This window comes from Ovis aries, chromosome 1 (genome assembly GCF_016772045.2).
Source record: "Ovis aries strain OAR_USU_Benz2616 breed Rambouillet chromosome 1, ARS-UI_Ramb_v3.0, whole genome shotgun sequence".
In the NCBI taxonomy this organism is placed as follows: Eukaryota; Metazoa; Chordata; class Mammalia; order Artiodactyla; family Bovidae; genus Ovis; species Ovis aries.
Genome location: NC_056054.1, coordinates 239,696,166 through 239,715,797, shown reverse-complemented (window position 1 = coordinate 239,715,797; position 19,632 = coordinate 239,696,166). Strand labels below are relative to the sequence as shown.

The 19,632-nt window shown below is 38.2% G+C and overlaps 1 protein-coding gene across 3 annotated transcripts in view; it reads right to left on the bottom strand.

The window, feature by feature from the left end:
- The window catches only part of CP (ceruloplasmin), a 61,214-nt gene extending 43,875 nt beyond the window's left edge, over positions 1–17,339 (bottom strand). For 2 of the 3 annotated variants that reach the window (XM_012142922.4, XM_012143683.4), the window contains exons 1-6: positions 16,973–17,339; positions 6,674–6,921; positions 4,163–4,375; positions 3,624–3,797; positions 1,875–2,129; positions 438–609 (exon numbers count right to left, since the gene is read on the bottom strand). In XM_012142922.4, the coding sequence (XP_011998312.2) occupies positions 438–609; positions 1,875–2,129; positions 3,624–3,797; positions 4,163–4,375; positions 6,674–6,921; positions 16,973–17,118 (1,208 nt within the window). In that variant the 5' untranslated portion in view covers positions 17,119–17,339. 3 annotated transcript variants of the gene reach the window in all.
- Positions 17,340–19,632: the final 2,293 nt, after the last annotated feature.

The window sequence follows — 19,632 nt, the reverse complement described above, 5'->3', positions numbered from 1 at the left end:
TTAAATCTCTGCTTCAGAAGTCACAAGCTTGGGTAGAGCTCAGCTATTGACCTGTTGAACAGCATTTCTACTTGAAATGATGGGAGTTCTGAGAGTCACAGTGCTGATAATTATACAACCTTGTGAATATACCCAGTGCTGCTAGATTATACAAGGCTGGTTTCAGGAATGGAAAACTAATGAATCAATCTTGTTTTCAGCATTTTCTGAGGATTTTCTTGAGCATCTAACAAATTTTCTATTCTTTTTCATGGACTCAGAAGTCCTATTTCTCTAACTTGGACTCACTACCAAACACCTCAATAATTACTTAGCAGTCTAGTTACTCAATTTCAAGTATCAGTTAAAATCTTAATTGCTGAATAGCCTTTTATGACTTGTTGAGGAGGAGGCATATTTTGAAATAATATCTTTTTTTTTTTTTTTTTCTGAATTACCTTCCCGGTGCTCTTAAATTTTCTTTGGTGAAGGCATCTATCCCGGAGGGTGCATAGTTCCAGATGACTTCTTCAGCAGCGATGTAGTAGTGTCTAACATTTTTGCCATGGATATTGTCCTCAGATGAAGACTTCTTACAGTCTTGTACCCAGAAAAAGGCCTGCAAACCAGCTGAAAACCACACAGAGGCGCCACTGTTTAATGAAGCCATTGTTATCTCTCCTATTGCCTTATCAATGCTGCCGGTGAAATGACAGAAAGAAACTGAAGAGATAGACAGCTACAAACAATACTATGAATGAGTAAACAGCTGCAAATGAATCACTCATGGAAAATTCAAGCAGTGAAAAAAAGCCTATATTCCACAGAGAAGTGGTATTACTTGTGTTTTAAAAAATGTGGAACAAACTTCAGTGGGATTTCACTATGACGATCTTTTGATGAGAAAAAAAATAGGACACATTAATAGATAAGTAGTGTGGGGAGAAATGCACTTTCACTGTTTTATTTCACTGGGGTTTTTTTTGGCAATGTCACGTGGCTTGTGGGATCTTAATTCCCTGGCCAGGGATTGAAGCCTTGCCCTCTGTTGTGAAATGGCAGAGTCCTAATCACTGGACTGCCAGGAATCCCTCACTGTTTTACGTTATCAGTGAGTCAGCATTGAAATAGATAATGCTTTAATGAGGAAAAATAAATGGTGAAGAGAAGCTTTGCCATATTTTAAGGGATATGATGGGATAGATGAGGAGGAATAGAGTGATCATGTATTTTTATCCCTCCCTTAGATAAAATGGTTTTGCACCTGCTGTGCTGGGCCTGCTGCAGCCAAGGTCACCTTTGATGAATGAGATTATATTTGAAGTTCAAAGTAACCTACTCAAAGACCCACATTAGACCTAATTTCTTCAGGAAATCAATATTACAAACCAATATTTTTCAAGAACTGGGGATATTTCTTTTCCTTATATTAAAGAGATGGAAAAGAGATTTAGCATGTAAAACCAAGGAATAGCTGGACTCATAAAGAACAAAGTTGGTTGTATTTAACAGAATCAAGTCAAAACGCAAGTTACTTTTCAGCACCAATATACACATCTTCTGGTGTTTAAAATATTGTATATTTTACAAATCTGAGTAGCTATAAGCAGTGTTATACTTTTACGGTAAGACTATACTTCAGGACCAATTTTTGTTTTCCAAAAATTAATGTATTTTCAGCTTTAATTACTTTATAATTGCTCCAGTCTTTGTCTATTTTAAAAAATTAGATGATCCATACTTTCAGAGGAATAAAATTAACAATTCAAAGTTCAGATCATTGCAAAGATATTTAGCTTTTAGATTCTAATTTCCAATAGTCACCCCATTAATATTGTAACTGAGACATGTTTCTTTTCTCAACTGACAGTTAATTTCAGGTAAAGATGCCTTACCTTTCAGATGGTTTAGATTCTGACAGCTAAGCATCCATTGCCCAGGGTTCTGAGCCACCATAAAAGCATCAAAGAGGGTAGCAGGAAAGAGATTGATTGTATCAACACGGTAGTTCTTGCTAGTCAACACTTGCCCATGGAAGAAAGCTGCGTGCACATCAATTTCATTACCCATACCGAAAAGATACCATTTTACTCTGTCCTCAGCACACATGGAGAGTCCTGGGAGACTTCCAAAAGCATATCCATTCACAGCTGTAAGTCAAGAGCAGAGACTGTGACTAACATATATTGGTACCTGGAATATTGATAGTTAGCACTACAAAAATAAAATCAATTTGAGATGGAAAATACCTGGCACACATGTCACTATTCTTACCTTTTGTACCCACATCAGATATTATTAATCAATCACAGCATTCTTCATTTTGGACCTGAATTTAGCCTCAGGTTTTTTTCAACACAGTATTAGCACATGAACACTGAAGATGAAACCTATTTGCTCTCCTTGTTATAAACTATACACCTTGGTATGTTCATGTATATTTGCAAATACAAATGTGTGCATACATACATACATACATATAAATGCACACACATATATAGTAAATAGAAGAAGGACATGTTTATTTATGAATCAACCATATGCATCGTGTTGGTAATGGCAGTATGGATGACGTCAAAGTTTTCTTTGCTTATTTATCAGAACTTTTCCAATTTTCTACAGTGATGTGAGTTGCTTTTTCAATAAGAACACGAAGCTTTTTTTTTTTTTTTTAACTTGAAAGACAAAATTGGAAGAAATGTGAAGGAGGAAAAGATCTAAAAGGTCAAAAGCAGGATGGCCTGAGATTCTTCTAAAAAACTGAGAGGCACTGTTCAAACTGGGAGGTCTTAGAGTTAAAGCAGAAATCAGTTCTGGGAAGTACTGTGAGTGAACCAAATGCAATAGAGATACCAAACCAGGTTTAGCCAGCCTGGAAGTTTGAGTCTCTAACATCTATTTTGCTTAGCACAGAACAGAGGCTAGATTAAAGTATGGAAAGAGGATCTTCCAGCCAGAAATAAGCAGAAGTTAGAACAAAAATCTGTCCTGTGTTTAATCTGTTTATTTTTCTGCTTTGATAGTACAGTTATTATTGTATTCTCAGTTTCTGCATAAGAGCTATTTTTAAGAAGCTAAACACAAACAAAAATCTATACTTATTGGTCTAGTTGGTATTAAGGGATTTGAAATTTTATGCAAATTCTAAGTGATAGACTATCTTAATAAACCCATTGTTTTGTGTCTGAGAATTAAGAAGAAGCCTAGGCAGTAAAGAAAGCATTTTTAGAAGAAATAAAGTGAGCTAAAATGTAGGGGAAAATGATGCAAAGTTGAGGGTGGTAGTGAAGGATAATATGTATGTAAAAGAAATCTTTTAGAATTAATGGTTTGAACTATTTTCTTAACTATAGTGCAATGCTTTAAAATATAATTTAATAATTTTAGGCTGCTTTAATTTTTAGGAGTCGGGAGAATATTGATTTATCCTTATTAGTTTTGAAATGGTTTGATGTATCTGGCTTTCCCTGGCTTAGAGTTTTGATTGGACCTGTTTAGCTGAATATCTATTTGCATACCCAATATGCTTTGTTACCAAGGGCATAGATTAGAATACACTACTTATTCATGTAAGGGAATAAGCTCAGCATAATTCATGGACTGAGAAAAATAAGATAAAGTTAACAGATCCTGCGTAATCTTACAATACATTCTGTTACTCTCCTGGAAGTCTTCATTATCTTGTTCAACCTTCTCTGGTTCAGAGCAGTAGGTTTTAATGTTTTCTTCTAGGTACCAGCTGAGATTTTCATCCACCACAGAAAACATTACCACAAATTCCTTGTCAATATTTTTTTCTTTTTCTTCATCCAGAGAATCTGAAGTGAAAATTACTATTTCAGTAGAACTTAATTTTTAGCATGAATTTTAGCATGTGATTCATATAGTTTTAAACAATTTTAGTATTTATTTTCCTAACAGACCAGAAATCTGGACCAGTCATTCCTGTTTTATAGACTTGGAAATATTTAGGAAATTTGTGTTCGATAGCCTAAATGCTGCTTCATGCACCCTTTTTTCTCCTTACCCTTGCCTACTCTTCCATTCCTTTTTTTCTAGACTCACCACCCCTCTGCCTTCCCTACTCAGTCATAACACAGAAGACTTAATGTCTGTTTAAAGAATAAACCTCCCTGTCTACTGTCTTTGGTAATTTATTGTGACTAATAATGAGAAAGTGTACCTTTTTTGCAGTGTATTAAAGGCCCAATGAGTCCTGAGGCAATGTCTTTTGGAGCATCAATGTGGGAATGGTAAATCCGGGTCACACAGTTGCTGTCTTCCTCACCAGGACCTTGTTCTGGGTTGGCATGCAGTATGTACAGACACTGTTCACCTGGCTGCACCTTGTCATCTGCTTTTTGCAAATCTGTGGTGTTATCAGGATAAATGGCCCCTAGGAAACGACATGCAATGAAATGACAGGTTGAATTTGAATGTGCTTGAACTTAAAAGAAAAAAAAATAGATGGTCTGTTAATTCATTCAGCAAACATTCATTTAATATCTAGTATGTATCCCCTTGGGAATGCAGTGATGTTTACTTGAGCACAGAAGAATAAGAAGCTAATGGCAACAAGGTCTGGAAGTTTCACAGAAAATGTCATTTTTTATACTTGACTGAGTCTTCAAGAAGCAGTAATAGATTAATTAGGAGCATAGTGACTTTTGGGTGCAGAGTCATGTCTGACTTTTTGAGACCCCATAGACTGTAGCCTGCCTGCCAAGCTCCTCTGTCCGTGGAATTCTCCAGGCAAGAATACTGGAGTGGGTCGCCATTACCTTCTCCAGAGGATCTTCCCATCTCCTTCATTGGCAAGTAGCTTCTTTACCACTGTGCCCCCTGGGAAGCCCCATAGTGACTATGGGTTTGCAATAAAAAAAAAACAAACCACTTTTTCTGAGAGTTCAGAATTAGGGTCACATTAAAATGCCATACAATTGTATTTAAAAAACAAAAAAATGTTTTTGCCCTGGGGTTATGGTTTGGAAGTAAGAGCAAAATGGCTACCCTCTCCTATAATTTGAAGCTTCTTATATGATATCAGGTTTTTACCTATGAAATAACCATGAAATTGTTTTTTTACTTTAATTTTGTATTTTTCCAAACATATGCAAAAATTAAGAGAATAATATGATAAACTTTCATGTGCCCAAAATCTCAGCTTTACCAGTGATCAACTCAAGGCCAATCTTGTTTCATCTGTACTCTCACCCACTCTAATCCCCATCATCAGTGAATTATTCTAAAGTGAGCCCCTGACTCATGTCATTTCATTTATAAATAACTGAGTATGTGTCTCTGAAAGATAAGTACTCTTTTTTCTTCTAACATAGCCACAATACAATGATCATCCGCAAAAATTATTTATATCCTAATATAACATGAAATAGTAAAAAATAAGATGGCAGTAAACTTTTATGCTATGAATATAATTATTTTGTTTAGAAAAACACATAAATATATAAAAGATAAAAACATTCACCTTGTAAAGCAATCCCTCTTTTAAATACAAAGCCAATAATTAGTTAAGATGAATTTTATCCTAATTTCCAAGCTTGATCCTTATAATTCCCATGAACTGTAGCATGGCCTCAGTATTTTTTTTTTATAGTAACTGACATTTATAGAGTTCTTATTATATAATCTCACTGTTCCTATTTTATAGATGAGAAAACTGAAGCATAGAGAATTTAAGTAACTTGTCCAAGGTCATTCAGCCAAGTAAAAGCCAATGCTGCATTCAAACACGGGTCAGTTAATTTTGAAGTCCTTTCTTTTAACCACAATAAAACATCATCACCTGTCATCATCTTTGTCTCCATCATCATCATCACCATCATCACCATGATTACCATCACCATCTACTAAGAATGAGATCACAGGCACCAAATATAATCTTTGTTCTTCCCGTACCATCTTTAAGGATTCCAAGTTGTATAGTTAAGTGACCTTTTGGTTAATTGTGTCTCAGGTATGACTCCAGGATCATCCAGCCATGCGCACTATCTGGTTACCGTGTGAGACGACTGTGCTGTGCCTTAGCTGGGACAAAGTTAGGATGGACGTGAAAGTGAAGTCGCTCAGTCGTGTCCGACTCTTTGCAACCCCATGGACGGTAGCCTACCAGGCTCCGCGGTCCATAGGATTTTCCAGGCAAGAATACTGGAGTGGGCTGCTGTTTCCTTCTCCAGGGGATCTTCCCAACCCAGGGATCGAACCCTGGTTTCCTGCATTGCAGACAGACGCTTTACCGTCTGAGCCACTAAGGTGACAATTGTTACAGTAAGTTCACAGTAGGAACTTTAGAGACAAGACAATCCCCATCTGAGTCCTGTTTCTTCCTTCAGGATTTTTGTCTTTTCCAGGCTTTAATGCACACTGCATTTCTCTTAGTTTGACTATTTACCTGGAAAGGTGTAGGGCACTGAGAAGGAAGTCCAGCTCTCTTTGACTCTCGCTATGTGAGTTCACCCAGAAATCCTATCACATTCACACTCCACATAAGCAAGCACAACCAAGAGAAGCACGGCATCATTCGGGTGAACCAAAACACTTATTCATAAAATAGTTCAGAGCTAAAGAACATTGTTACGGGTCTTATCCAGGAGGAAAGTCCATAAACTTGGAAGTTCAAAAATGCCGCTACTGAAAAGGAAGAGAGAATTCCAGCAAGATTTTGAGTTGAACTGACCTTCATGCTCCTTATAGTAAGTTAATCCATGTGCATGAAATGTATAAGGCCTAGAGGCAAAGTTTTTCAGATGTACATAAACTTTATCTCCAGTTTCAGCTTTGATAATAGGGCCTAAAAACCCTAACCAGACAGGTTTTTCTATAACAGTCCTGAAGTTTTCATCTGTGTACTGAAGATATACAGCCTTCTTGTAAACACTTCCAATTCTATTGGGGCCATTTTGAAGATAGATATTGGAATGTTCCCTGCAAAGGAAAAGAAGACAACGTTATTAGAAGCCATCATTTCCAGGGATAACATTATAATGAAAGAGAAATGAATAACCATATCATATTAAATGTTTGCTGTTGTTGTAAGGATGCTTCCAAAAAATGAAGAGGAGAGCTGGCATTTAGCCATATTATTTTAATAATGTGAGGTGTCCTACATTAGCTATATGGCAGACAACCATGCGTGAATGCTCCATAAAAATATAATACATCTCACCAGAGTATTTCTTACAAGATTTTAATGTTGAAACACAGAGACCTAATGAATACATATAAATATATAAATTTATAGACTATAAAATTTAAGTGAAATGTAAAATAAAGCTAAGACATTTCTCACTACTTGTGCACTTCTTTCAGTCATGAAGAAAACTTGAGTTTACAAGCAATCAATCTGGATGTGTGAGATGTCAAATTGTGTGTATATATTTGTTTTCCTAAAGCAAAACTAATAATGCTAAGGTAATGCTATTGTTTTAGTTCCTTTTAGCAACACTAAATCAAAGTTGGAATTGATGCATATAAAGTATATGGGTTTTTTAATTACCTTTGATTTCAAATTACCCCTGTGGTTTTTTTAATCCCTTGCTAGCAGAAGTACTTGAACATTGAAAGTTTATATTCTGCTTAGTGGCTGATTAATAGTTGCTTAAAACTTCCCTGAAAATATCAACAAAGTGAATAGTAGCCAGGAAAAAAAAAAGAGAGAGAGAAGAAAAGAAAGGAAAAGAAAGAAATTGAGCTTGATATTCAAACTTTTGAACTGATTCTTAAGCTATTGTCTTTAATGGAAGCTGGGGTAGGTCAGTGGAATCTACCTGTGGGCAGTGGCTTCTAGCTGTTCAGGAGAACCCACTTAAAACCTGGACTTTGGCAGCCCTTCCACACTTGAGGTCTCTTCCACTAGAATAAAAACTGCTAACATTCTGGCTGATGACCTAGGGTTTGTGTGTGTGTGTGTGTGTGTGTGTGTGTGTGTGTGTGTGTGTGTGTGTTGCCTGCTTTGATCTCAGTGACTTTGGGTGCCTTACTATTTTCCACTCAACCCTTGTGAGGCTGTATAACCTGACTAAGGAATAAATTTAGGCTTGTTTTCTCAGTGGTAAGCTCATCGGAAAGAGTGAAGAATATTTTTCCTTTTTCTTTTTTTTTTTTCAAGATGAGAACAGAGCTTGTGTGGGAGTGTTGGTCTTTGTCTGTTGCAGAGTTTAAAGGCCTGTTTTTATTTTTTAAATCTAAGGCTCTGGCCTAATGTTTCTTAAATTTTCACATGCGTAGGAATCTACTGAGGACCTTGGTAAATGCAAGTTCCTAGGCTCCAGCCCCATTGATTCTGCATCTGTGCTGCTGGGGTGAAGTTTGGGCAACTGCATTTACTAACAAATAACCCCTCTGTGTTCTGATGCCTCTCTTTGCTCATGGGCAACCCGAGTAGAGGAGGCTCCAGATGCAGGGGGAGAAAGCTGCCCAATCCCAGAGACAGTGGGATTCCTGGATGCCTTGAGACAGAAAGGTGGCTGGTTCTGGTCGTGGCCAAATCTCTCCTGGCATGGTGGCATGGAGGTACCAGATCGAGCTTGAGTGAGGGGACCAGTAAGAAGGGTCTCTGAGCTGCATTTGGGCAGCAGGAACAGATGTTGAAAATAGCAGAGCCCCGTGCTCTGGATTGACCAGAGAGCTTCTACAATGAGCATCTTATAGTTGTCATGCTGGATTGTTTAAGCCCTGGGATTCTCAACTTGTTCACTGAAAAATGAATGAGATGGGAGTCCTTTCCCCCATCGTGGTGGGAGAAGGGCCAAACTGGAAGTTAGAAAAATAAAGTTGCATCTTTTATAATCAATACAGCAAATCCCATGCTTAAGCTGTTATTTGTCATATTTGTTTTCATTTTCTAATTGTTGCAATTTCCATTTTGTTAAAACAAACCAAAAAAAAAAAAATTGAGAAAAGCTCTGAGAGACTTTGAGCACATTAAAATACATGAAAAAACAGTGAGAAGGGTTGTGACTTCTTCCCCCTAAACTGCCACATTAGTACGGTCAGAAGTAATCTTAATGAATAGATGTTGTAACAACAGCAACATTCCAAAGCACTGAAGGTCACTGAGATTAAAGACAGATTCATCCAGTCCACTTTGCTGAGAGGAGGTCAGGAAGAGGGCAGTTCAGTCAAGCACACAATGGCAGCTGGAAACCTTATAGCTCAAAGATGGAATTCCTCTCGGGTCACATCAGAACCTGGGCCACTCAGGCTCACACAGACCTGTCTAAGCCTAGCGGAAAGTTTTCACCAGTGTCTATGAATCTAAGAGATTCACCTTCAGTGATATTTAAATAGAGGTTCTAACCTGCATTTCACCATGCCCTGTTGATCCACATCTTGCTGTTTTATTGACTGAGTCATGTTCGACTCTTTTGTGATCCCACAGACTGTAACCTGCCAGGCTTCTCTGTCCATGGGATTCTCCAGGCAAGAATACTGGAGTGGGTTGCCATTTCCTTCTTCAGGGGATCTTCCTGACCCAGGGATCGAAACTTCATCTCCAGGATTGGCAGGTGGATTCTTTACCACTGAGCCATCAGGGAAGCCTGATCCACATTTTAAATAAAGCCAAAGTTTAAAAATAGCCCTCAAATTCTTGAGGCTTCCTTTAGACACAATGTGTATTTATACTTCCTGAATGTGCCTCTGAAGCATTAAGGAATATGTCACATTTCATTTCCATAAACTGCAGCGGACTTTGTCAAAATGCTTTCATTGCACTGAAATTCTCCTGTATTCATTATTTCCTGAAATGGGAGTATTGCCTAAGCTTTGGGATTCTTTTTGTGTATACAAAGATTTCTTTTGGAGGTGGGGTGAGGTGGTGAAAAATACTTTAAAAATAATTGATCTGAACTTATAATCTATTCAGAAATTTTAACATTTGGATTTCTTGTATATACATAGCAATGTGCAAAATGTGTTTCCCATCTTGTCTTTTTTTCTGAAACAAAATTAAGTCTTAAGCAAATTGGTAAATATTTCACGTAATGTGATAACTTGGGGGAGGTCTGTTTGTTTATGCTCTGTCTCCAAAGACACATCAAAGGGTCATTAGGGAATGTCTATTTAACATCAAGAGCACAGCTTTGGGGACAAAGGGTCAGTTACTGGAAGCTTGCAGGAAGCTTGCCAGTCAGATATCCAGTCAAAGCGATCTATTATTGTTGTTCTTTGACCTGAACAAATTATTCACATTAATTGTTGTTCTTTCTGTTGGCAATTGTGATATGTTGTTTTACTTCATTTCAATAGATATGTCCCCCTCTCAGTAATCACATCCTTCTCTTTAGCTTCCCCAGTTCTTAAAATTCTATAGTGAAAGTGAAAGTGTTAGTCGCTCATTCGTGTCTGACTCTTTGTGACCCCGTGGACTATAGCCCTCCAGGCTCCTCTGACCATGGGATTTCCCAGGAAAAGAATACTGGAATGGGTAGCCATTTCCTTCTCCAGGGGACCGAACTTGGGTCTCCTGCATTGCAGGCAAATTCTTTACCATCTGATGAGCCAGCAGGGAAGCCCTATAATCCTATAGCAATTCTTCTGATTTCTGGTAGGCTCAGATCCAGAGGTGAGTTTTTAATGGTAGGGTAATTAAAACAATTTTTATACTGCCTTGGTAAAACAATAATAATGCTATTCCCTCCCAAAAATTCAGAATGCACTCAAGGAGGTCTTGGTTTATGTTTAGATATGATTACTAAAGTGTGGGTAATATATGTGAAAAGTCTCTGGATACTTGGCTTCATTACTTGAGACATAGTATATTAGTTTTCTATTGCTACATAACAAATGATCATAAAGCTTTAAACCACACCTATTTATTAATTTCATAGTTCCATGGATCAGCAGTCTGGCATGGCATGACTGGATTCTCTCCTCAGGTTACCAGAGCTGACATCAAGGTGTTGGCTTGGCTGAGTATTTGTCTGGAGGATCTGTGGAGAAGGCCACTGCCAAGCTCACTCAGGTTATTGGCAGAATTCAGTTCATTGTGGTTATAGGACTGAAATTCCTGTTTCTTTGCTAGCTCACAGCTGAAGACTTCTCCCAGTTCTTTAAGGCCATTTGTATTCCTTCCAAAGTGACTTCTTCCATCTCCAAGTCAGCAACAGTTTGTTGAATCCCCCTCAAACCTTTTTGAATCTCTCTGACTTCCTCCTCTTCCACTAGAGAATTCTCTGCTTTAGACTAGGCCCACCCAGATCATGTCCCTAGTTTAAAGTCAACTGTATCCTTGAATATAACATAAACCATGGGAGTGATATATCATCATATTCATTGGTTCTAGAATTTTAGGTTTAGAATGTCTTTGGGGGCAATTAAAAAAACTCTGCCTACTACACACAGGAATCACAAAGAAAAGTCCAAAAGTAACTGGTAGGCAAAGACTCAACCTGGGTTTATATAGCATACACTTGAGTGAGCTATAGGTTCTAACTAGCCTGGCTTCACTAGAACAGCATGAAAATTCTATCTAGGTGTTAGCCCTCTTTTGGATAGGTTCTTGGGGGAAAATAGCAACTGTGATAATAAATTGTAGAGCTTAAAAGTGTGAAATGGTATAGTTACTTCATTAGCTTCTGCACATGGACTGTCTTATGTGAAATGTTTATACCACATCAGATTTTGCTTACTATGTATTATTTGGCAGCCTTGGAGTATAAGGCATCATAAATGACTTCCAGATAACTTTAGCTCATAATTTTACCTCTTTACGGAGAAGGCGATGGCACCCCACTCCAGTGCTCTTGCCTGGCAAATCCCATGGACGGAGGAGCCTGATAGACTGCAGTCCATGGGATCGCGAAGAGTCGGACATGACTGAGCAACTTCACTTTCACTTTTCATTTTCATGTATGGGAGAAGGAAATGGCAACCCACTCCAGTGTTCTTGCCTGGAGAATCCCAGGGACGGGGGAGCCTGGTGGGCTGCCATCTATGGGGTTACACAGAGTTGGACATGACTGAAGTGACTTAGCCACTTAGCCACTTACCTCTTTAAGAATCATTTAAAAATTTAAGACCATTTTGGAAGGGGTAAAATGAATGCCTTTGTGCAAGTTTTTTTTTCTTTAAAATGTTTTGTTTGTGTCCTTGTTTTTTTAAACATCATGTACTGGGAAAAATTCAACTTCTGTTATGATAATAATAGTAAATATAAACATTTACTGAATGGTTATGTTACCCTGATCACTCAATATCATAATACTTATGATTATATAATAGAGTGCAATGTTGTTAGTTTGTTCTCTATTTGGTCAAAATTTGGGCTTTCATTTTTTTCTTGGTCATTGAGTCTGCTTATGTATACTACTTCACTGTAGTATTGCTGATTTATTTCTCAAACCTACAATAGCCTGGAAAACTAGGTTTAACAATGTTTGCAAGAACTGTGTTTAAAATCACCAAGCCTGAGTAAGAGCCTATGAAGTTAGTGTAAAAGGGTTTTGTGATAGTTCTTCTCTTTAAGGAAGTTTTCACTTACTTGAATCTTCCTACAGGTCACCAGGAGAAAGAAGTAACCTGAAGAAAACTGGACCATTGTTACTTATTGCTACTGTGTAGCTAACAAAATCAATACACATTTAATTAGCCTACCATGGGCCCAGATCACAGTATTGCATTTACTAATTGTTTTTATATGTATGTCTTTTATTCTTGGTGGTGGTGGTAGTTTAGTCGCTAAGCTGTGTCTCACTCTTGCAATGCCATGGATTGTAGCCCACCAGGCTCCTCTGTCCATGAGATTTCCCAGGCAAGAATATGGGAGTAGCTTGCCATTTCCTTCTTCAGGGCATCTTTCTGACCCAGGAATCGAATCTGGGTCTCCTGCACTGCAGACAGTCTCTTACATTGCAAGCAGATTCCTTACCAACTGAGCCACCAGGGAAGCCCTTTTTATTCTTGTGCTTAGTTGCTCAGTTGTGTCTGGCTCTTTGTGACCCCATGGACCGTAGCCTACCAGGCTCCTCTGTCCATGGGCATTCTCCAGGCAAGAATATTGCAGTGGGTTGCCAGGCCCCAACCCAGAAATCGAACCCAGGTCTCCCTCATTGCAGGTGGATTCTTTACTGTCTTAGCCACCAGGGAAGCCCTTAAATACAAACAACTTATTCCATGGACAGAGGAGGCTGGCGGGCTGTAATAGTCCATGGGGTCACAAAGAGTCGGGCACTACTAAAGCGATTAACACTTTAACTTTCACTTCAATTTAGGAGCAGAAAATATATTTCACAGATCTTCAACAGTTTATTGATGTGTTAAAGTGACAGATAAGGCACTGATAAATATAAGGAAATTCTACCTTACCGCATAGAAAAGTTATGACCAACCTAGATAGCATATTAAAAAGCAGAGACATTACTTTGCCAAAAAAGGTTCATCTAGTCAAAGCTATATTTTTTCCGGTAGTTATGTATGGATATGAGAGTTGGACTATAAAGAAAGCTGAGTGCCAAAGAATTGATGCTTTTGAACTGTGGTGTTGAAGAAGACTCTTGAGAGTCCCTTAGACTGCAAGGAGATCCAACCAGTCTATCCTAAAGGGAATCAGTCCTGAATATGCATTGGAAGGATTGATGCTGAAGCTGAAACTCCAATACTTTGGCCACCTCATTCGAAGAGCTGACTTATTTGAAAAGACTCTGATGCTAGGAGAGATTGAAGCAGGAGGAGAAGGGGACAACAGAGGATGAGATGGCTGGATGGCATCACGGACTTGATGGACATGAGTTTGAGTAAACTCCGTGAGTTGGTGATGGACAGGGAAGCCTAGCATGCTGCAGTCCATGGGGTTGCAAAGAGTTGGACACAACTGAGCGACCAAACTGAACTTATCCCACTAGAAAGAAATACTTCTGATAGAATAAAAAGAAGTGAACTCTTATTTTCCTAGTTAAAAGAATCCACACATTTTCACCTTTCTATCTGCCAGTGTTTCCTGTTTCACTAACTGATGTATAACTCCATAAACTGACTTTTCTTATTTCATTCTATCTTCTGATTTAGTCTATGGTGTAAACCTTTTCACACTAGAAGTAAGGGGAAATTTTGACAATACAGCCTATAGTTTTGTCTAGCTTCCTACATACCTTTTATTCATTCGTTTTCATTTATTAAAAAATATTTTATTGTCTCCAAATTCTAGGTACTAGTGATCACCAGTGAATTTAGCAGATGGAGTTTCTGCCATCTCCATACACACTTTCCGCTTCCTTGTTCCAGATCTTCAAGGTCAGTTGCAGCTTAAACCTAATTCTCTGCCTAACAACCATCTTGACCTCTTTCAACCTGTTTCTCAGCCTAATTATCTGCACTCCTTTTTAGCCTTCACAAGATGAGTGTCAATAATTGTATCTGGTTATATCACATCATCCTTTGGCATATTTATGTCCTATCCCCCACTATATGTTGAAATCCTAATCCCCAATGTGATGGTATTAGGAGATGAGGTCTTTGGGAGGTGCTTAGGTCATGAGGGTGGGGCTCTCATAAATGGAGTAAGTACCTTCTTATAAGGCAGTTCTGTAGAAGAGGCTCCGAAGATATTCTTAGTCCCTTCCGCCAAGTGAGGACACAGTGAAAAGGCTATGAACCCAGAAAAGAGATCTTACTAGAACATGACCATGTTGGCACCTTGAACTTCCCAGCCTCTTGAGCTGTGAGAAAGGGATTTCTGTTATTGCTAAGCTATCCTGTCTGGTGTATTTTGTTATAGAAGGCTGAATGTATTAGCAGCTGGACATTCTGCAAATCTGATGCAAAGAAGCAGCAGAAAGTTGCCACCTAAACTTATCTATCTATCTCTCTCTCTCTCTATATATATATATATAAAAGTCACTTCAGTCCTGTCCGACTCTGTGTGACCCCATAGACAGCAGCCCCCCAGGCTCCCCCGTCCCTGGGATTCTCCAGGCAAGAACACTGGAGTAGGTTGCCATTTCCTTCTCCAATGCATGAAAATGAAAGTGAAGTCGCTCAGTCGTGTCTGACTGCTAGCGTCCCCATGGACTGCAGCCTACCAGCCTCCTCCATCCATGGGATTTTCCAGGCAAGAGTACTGGAGTGGGTTGCCATTAAACGTTAGCATAGTATTGGCAAAATTGCTGAAGGTCTAGTCAATATTTGCTGTTCAGATATATTAAAAAATATCACAGAGTGAGCAGTGCCATCTATAGTTTGCACAACTGTAGGCTGTTGTTGAAGCATAAGATGATCGAGCCAATGTTGTATAACCTCCCCAGCACACGCAGGACACTAAGCTATTTAAAAATAAAAAAATTCTCTTCCCTCCCTGCAAAAATATTCTTACCAAAGCCCTTTTCTTTTCTAAATGTCTAGAATTAGAGACTTTGTTAAAGTATGGTCAGGGCAATGTCTAGCACTTGGTTGATACACAATCAAACTGATTGGATTTTTGACCATGAATAATGACAACAGGACGGATGAGGGCATGGAGTAGGACTGTATGACAGTATTTTTTTTTCCTAATGTATCTGACCTTTTCAAAAAATGTATCTAGATTTCTTATAAAAAAACATATATAATTGTTTACTTAGGGAAAATGCTGAAGTCATACAAAATAATGGTTCTTGTGAAGCCTAAGAATATGTCATCTCCAAAAGAGGAGAACACTAGCTCAAAACCAAGCTTAAAAAAATTATTGCAGGGACCTCCCTGGTGGTCCAGTGGTTAAGACTCTGTGATCCCAATGCAGGATCCCAGGTTCAATCCCTGGTTAGGGAACTAGATACCACATGCAGCAACTAAGACCCAGCAAAGTCAAATAAATGAATATTTTAAAAATATAATTGCAAAACATACTAGTTTTATTTATAAACAGTTATTTTTAGGTCAGAAACATCCCTCACCGATTACTAAATTAATAACTTAACTATTAGGTATTATCATCTATGCATTTATTTATTCATTTATTTTATTTTGAAAAACTTTAAACATACATAAAATTAATGAGAATAATGTATCCCCACCAACAGAGTCAACATTATGAAATTTAGCATATTTTTAAGCTATTTTTTATAGATACAGTGTTAGCAGCAAATGGCCATTGGGCTCATTTGTCACCATTAACAAGCATTTTTAAGTATCAGTATTAAAATACATTTATCACCATTAAAATACATCTTTAAATGTAAAGAATATGGGTTTGAGTAACAAATTTTAATTTGGTGTTTAATGTTTAATTAACATTATTAAAAGTGATAACCTTCATATAGATAATCTTCCATTACAAAAATCTTCAAGGAGAACTTGTTTTTTTGTGTGATGAACTTTGCTTGAAATAAGGGACTTTTCAACTGAAACAAAGAAAACCTTTAATAAAGAAAACCTTTAAAAAACCCCGTAAGTTACATAGAGTTTTTCTGCACATGAATGATGTGCTGAGCACTGTAAGAAGAGCTTTCCATGCACCCACTCTTTAAACAGCCCTATGAAGTATTCTTATTGTCTTTGTCAACAGATTAGGATGCAGAGTCTGAGAAAGACGAATGTAGTTATCTGTCCAGAGTCATCCAACAGGTATTAGGTGGAGTCATATTAAGATTGTATTTGATATATAAAATAAATGTTTTTTTGAAGGATTAAAAAAACCTTTAATTTTTACTGCTAGTAATCAGAAATGGAATAGTAAACAGAAAATTTTATGCAGTCATTCTTTGGATGAAAGAACTTCTGCATAAACAGACAAAGAGCCTGAACCACGATGGGAGATGTAACGACCAGAAGGGGTAAAAAGAAACCCACACAGTTCCTCAGGACCAAGGCGGAAGGAATAAGGCAGCATCCCAAAAAACAAACAAAATCCCAGGAATTAGAGATTTATTAGTGTCCAGAGTTTCAAGTCCATATTTTTCAGGTTTTGTATATAACAAATTAAAGAAATATTTCATCTTACTGGCTTTATTTTTTAACTGATAATTTAGGTTTGGTCTACAAAGAAGAAAAAGCAATGACTTACGTGTCAACAGAAATAAGTTTCTTTTCCGCATGGTCAGAGGCATAGTTCCAGGCTGTTTCAATAATTCCAATGTAATAATGCTTATCTTTCGCCCAGACTGAGGTACCACATAAAATTAGAAAAATACAGAGCAAGAAAATCTTCATTTTTTTTTCCCTCTTGGAGCCCAAGAAGCAATGGAATGAAATCAGAAGCAGGCAACTTTATAAATAAGGCTTTCTTTCTTTATTTGCTTGATTGGCAGAATGTTATGTTGCATAAGATGGAATTATTTAGTTAAAGCAAATAACATTTTCCACTTGGGTTCAGTTCTCGTAAACCCGGGAAAAACCTAGTCTTCCACTGCCTGGATTCTCTAATTACAAATAAAAAGTCAACAGTTATTGTTGGAGGCACTGGAGTGTGCATAAGTCTGTGTTTCTACCATTCATTGTGTAAATTCCAGGAAGGCAGAGATCATGTCTAAATGTTCCCTTTGTTCTTCCAACAATATGCTACAATACAATGCCCTGCACACAGTGAACTTTTGATAAATTGGGATGAAAATTATGCAAAATGAATCAAAATAAGCAGCTCTTTACTTTGGAAAAGTCTAACAATAACCTAGTTACATATTCAAGATACAAAACATGATGTTTAGCATGTCCAATTTAAGCACCCCCCAATAAGAATTTATTTTGAAAGTTTTACTTGTTTTGTAAGCTCCAAACACATCTGCATAGAGAGTTAATCAGATTATTGTGTATCATGATATAAAAATAATTAGCAGAGGATAATGGGAGTGGAAGACACTGTTTTAGTTATTGAAGAAATCAGAAACAAATAAACCTGTCTTTAAGGGCAAAAGTTGGCCTTAGTAAATGGACAGAGCCCTAGTTTATTGTATTTATTTATATATTTTTGGCTGTGCTTGGTCTTTGTTGCTGCATATGCTTTTCTCTAGTTGCAGGGAGCAGGGGCTGCTCTAGTTATGGTGCATGGGCCTCTCATTGCAGTGGCTTTGCTCCTTGTCGAGCAGAGGCTGTAGGGTGGGTGGGCTTCAGTAGTTGCGGCTCCCAGGCTCTAGAACTTAGGCTCAGTAGTTACAGCACATGGACTTAGTTGCTCCACAGTATATGGGATCTTCCCAGACCAGAGATGGAGCCCACGCCTCCTACATTGGTAGGTGGATTCTTTACCACTAAGCCAACAGGGAAGCCCAAAACCTGGTTTATTAACCTGGAATTTCTCTGTTTGATGTGGACATGAATTTTGGCATAAAAGATTTTTATTTTTTAGGTGAAGAAAATCCTGATGACAGTGCACATTTTATGTTGATGTGAGCTTTTTCTCTAGAATACTTCAAGGCATTAGACTTCCCTGGTGGCTCAGAGGGTAAAGCCTCTGTCTACAGTGCGGGAGACCTGGGTTCGAGCCCTGGGTTGGGGAGATCCCCTGGAGAAGGAAATGGCAATCCACTCCAGTACTATTGCCTAGAAAATCCCATGGACAGAGGAGCCTGGCAGGCTGCAGTCTATGGGGTCGCAAAGAGTCGGACAAGACTGAATGACTTCACTTCATTTCTTCACATTAAGTATTTACCAAATGGGGTTTATAGAAATAGTTGGTACAGGAGAAAGCACCCCAATGTTCGAACAATTCATTCATTTAATAAGTATTGCTGAATGAACCCCCTGTGTGCCAGACACTGTTCTAAGCACTGTGGGGATATAGCAGGGAATAAAACAGACACGAATCCCTATGCTTGTCAACTTATATTCTATTGGGGAGAGACCAATGATATACAAATGAAGGGTGAAATATCTAGTACATATTAGCAGCAATGAATGAGGCTAATAAATGCCAAGGAAAATAGCAGTATGAAGATAAAAATCTGATGACACCATGTGACCCCACGCAAGATACATACTTGACCCCAGCCTCATTTTCTTCATCTTTAAATCCGTCTCAGAGGGATATTGTTCATATTACTTGAAATGACCCATGTTAGGTCACGGAGCGGAGATGTTCCTTTCACCTAGCAATAATGTTCCTAGCAATAATCTTAACTAATTGTCCTGATACAGAAAACTGAGTCACTGTGCCCAGAATGTCCCAAGACCTCCTTCTAGAGCTACCTTAAACAATTGTGCCCTCATGCCCACTGAGGGGACCTGAAAGGGTCTAACATCTTGCCAGACTCCACTGGCCAAACCCTGTGTCTTGCAAGATGCTGTGTTTTTTAAAACTTGGTGCCCAGAAATGCTCCTTTTTCCCAAATGGTCCACACAGAGGAAACTTCTTTTAGCAGTTCATTCTCCTAGAGAGGGTGCTTTTTAATTGATATGAAGCCCCTGTATGAGCCAGTGTATGGCTGATGGTGTAAATGATGCCGTTTGGGAACTGTACAGTTCCTGTCATCCTTCCACTGGCCCTATTCAGGGCTGTACTATGTGAGAAATCACTTATCTGTCATCACAGGCTTTGCAGTTAATAGGGGTTTTTTAATGATCATTAGGTCCTGGTGGCATCTATGCTCTATTAGCTTCCAAACAGTGATGAAAACCTTCTTGATGTATTCCCAGTGTCCATGAGACTAGTTACACATTCATAAATCTTGACCTAGGACTGTGCCTTCTTTCTCCAAGCACTTACCCTGATGCCCTAGGTTAACTGTAAAA